We start from the raw sequence: 2,090 nt of genomic DNA on the forward strand, positions 1-2,090 counted from the left end.
AGAGTTGTAGTAGTAACAGTTTTAACGCTATCCCAGAACAGTAAATTAACTCATTCAGTGTTGATACCTCCTTTCATTCTACTGACTTTTGAAAAAAATTTAGAAGACATTCAAATTGGGCACACCCATTCGGAAACACACAAACACATGCACAAACACAAATACATACACACATAAAAACATACATAAAAACATACATAAAAACATACATGCTTATATACATATACTTACATACACACATTCACACATATATACAAACAAACAAACACACACGCACACATGCATGCATACCAACACATACATACATGATAACAAATTTTACTTGAGTAATTTGAAAACTTGAATTCGTGTAAATGTGTTTTAGTTAGATAACAGAGTTCGTAATTATTATTCTTATCTGTGACGTCATGTAGAACAGCATAGATAATGCAAAAATGAAAATTTTTGTGATCGTTGTTTATTTAGTTCTTTCTTTATCGTGATGTCATCATCATTTCTGGCCGACGGCGACACCGTTATTACCATTTTATCATCACCAACATTAGATCACCTATCTAACTATCCATCAATCATTTATTCATTCATTCATTCGTTCGTTCGTTCGTTCGTTCATCACTCACTTTTTCACTTCCTCCTACAATTGTTTTATATATATATATTGTTTACAACAAACAAACAAACTGCTCATCAGACACATATATTGTTTGTAATAGAGAGAGATCTCTTCTGCGATCGAACCTACTTACTCTCTGCAACGGCAATCCCAGGCACCTTAATCATTCAACCACCAAATTCACCCAATATTCCACATGTGTTTCATATTTGTTAGCAAGTTTCCTGCTCTTTATGACCACTTGAGATAAAGCTCTTTACATATATATTAACTAAATAAATGAATACAAATTTTCTCGGTTCATATTCTAAGCGTTTTATTTTAAGGTTATTTATTTGGTTCAATATTTGAAACGACTATAATTCAACAGAGATAATAACGATTATAATTTAACATAATTTATTTGAAATAAATACAAATCAAATCATATAATATCACAGTGTTTTCTGATAAGATCCTTTATTTATACATAATGTGTTAAAACCGCACTAATATTTGTACCTGTACTTAATAATAGTACTAAGTTTGTTGAGTTTTTCATTTTGTAATTATCTTCTTATCTTTGCTTGATTACTAATAATACACTATATATCATAATTCTTTTCGTTAAATTAAAAATTTAGTTGTAATAATAATTAATGTATTCATTAAACTACTAGCAAATTAAGCATTGGTTGAATAAATAAATGAATAGACGAAAACTGAATAAATAACTGACTGAATAAATGAATGAAAGAGTGAAATAATAAAGAAGTATAAAAATCCATTTTGTTCATTAGTTTTTTTTATTCTTTGACACGCACCTAACTAACAATATTCCCACTAATTAAAACACTAATCCTTATACCAATAGAAACATTAATTGAATCAACCATCTAATTACTAATTAAAATAACAACGTTTGATATATAATAATGATAATAATAAATAATAATAATAATAAATAATAATAATAATAAATAATAATAATAACATGCAGGCCTTAGACCCACTACCCTATGGCGAAAGATACGAAGCTATTGCACCAGCAGTTTGTGATAAGTTGAACGATCAATTCAGATGGACGTCTTACTCGTTTAATAGTTAGTCTGGATTTTTAGATTTTTGCAAGATATATATGTGTGTGTGTGTGTATGTGTGTATATGTGTTTGTGTGTATATATGTGTGTGTGTGTGTGTGTGTTGTATCTAGGTATTTTGATGTATTTTTATTTATGTTTTAGTCTGCTGCTGTATGTAGTTATATAAATAAAAAAATGAAAAAACGTATAGAAAGAAAAGCGGCCTTGTAACAAATACTTAAGCATTGCATTATATTTGTGTGATTGTCTATCTGTGTGTGTGTGATTGTCAGTGTGTGTGTATGTGTGTCTGTGTATATGCGTGTGTCTGTGTGGGTATATTTAGGTATGTGTTAGTTTGTCTGTACGCTTAAAATGTGTTATAGTTCATGACTGTCCCAACGCAGTTGAGTTTC

At 29.3% G+C, this 2,090-nt stretch overlaps 1 protein-coding gene across 1 annotated transcript in view; it reads left to right on the plus strand.

The window, feature by feature from the left end:
* Positions 1-1,586: 1,586 nt before the first annotated feature.
* Positions 1,587-2,090, plus strand: part of HELRODRAFT_170511 (hypothetical protein) — a gene marked incomplete at both ends in the record, with an annotated part of 12,250 nt that continues 11,746 nt past the window's right edge. Inside the window, one exon of the mRNA XM_009016330.1 lies at positions 1,587-1,695. Within this exon, the coding sequence (XP_009014578.1) occupies positions 1,587-1,695 (109 nt within the window). The remainder of the gene's footprint in view (positions 1,696-2,090) is intronic.

This window comes from Helobdella robusta, assembly GCF_000326865.2.
Source record: "Helobdella robusta unplaced genomic scaffold HELROscaffold_18, whole genome shotgun sequence".
NCBI classification, from domain to species: Eukaryota; Metazoa; Annelida; class Clitellata; order Rhynchobdellida; family Glossiphoniidae; genus Helobdella; species Helobdella robusta.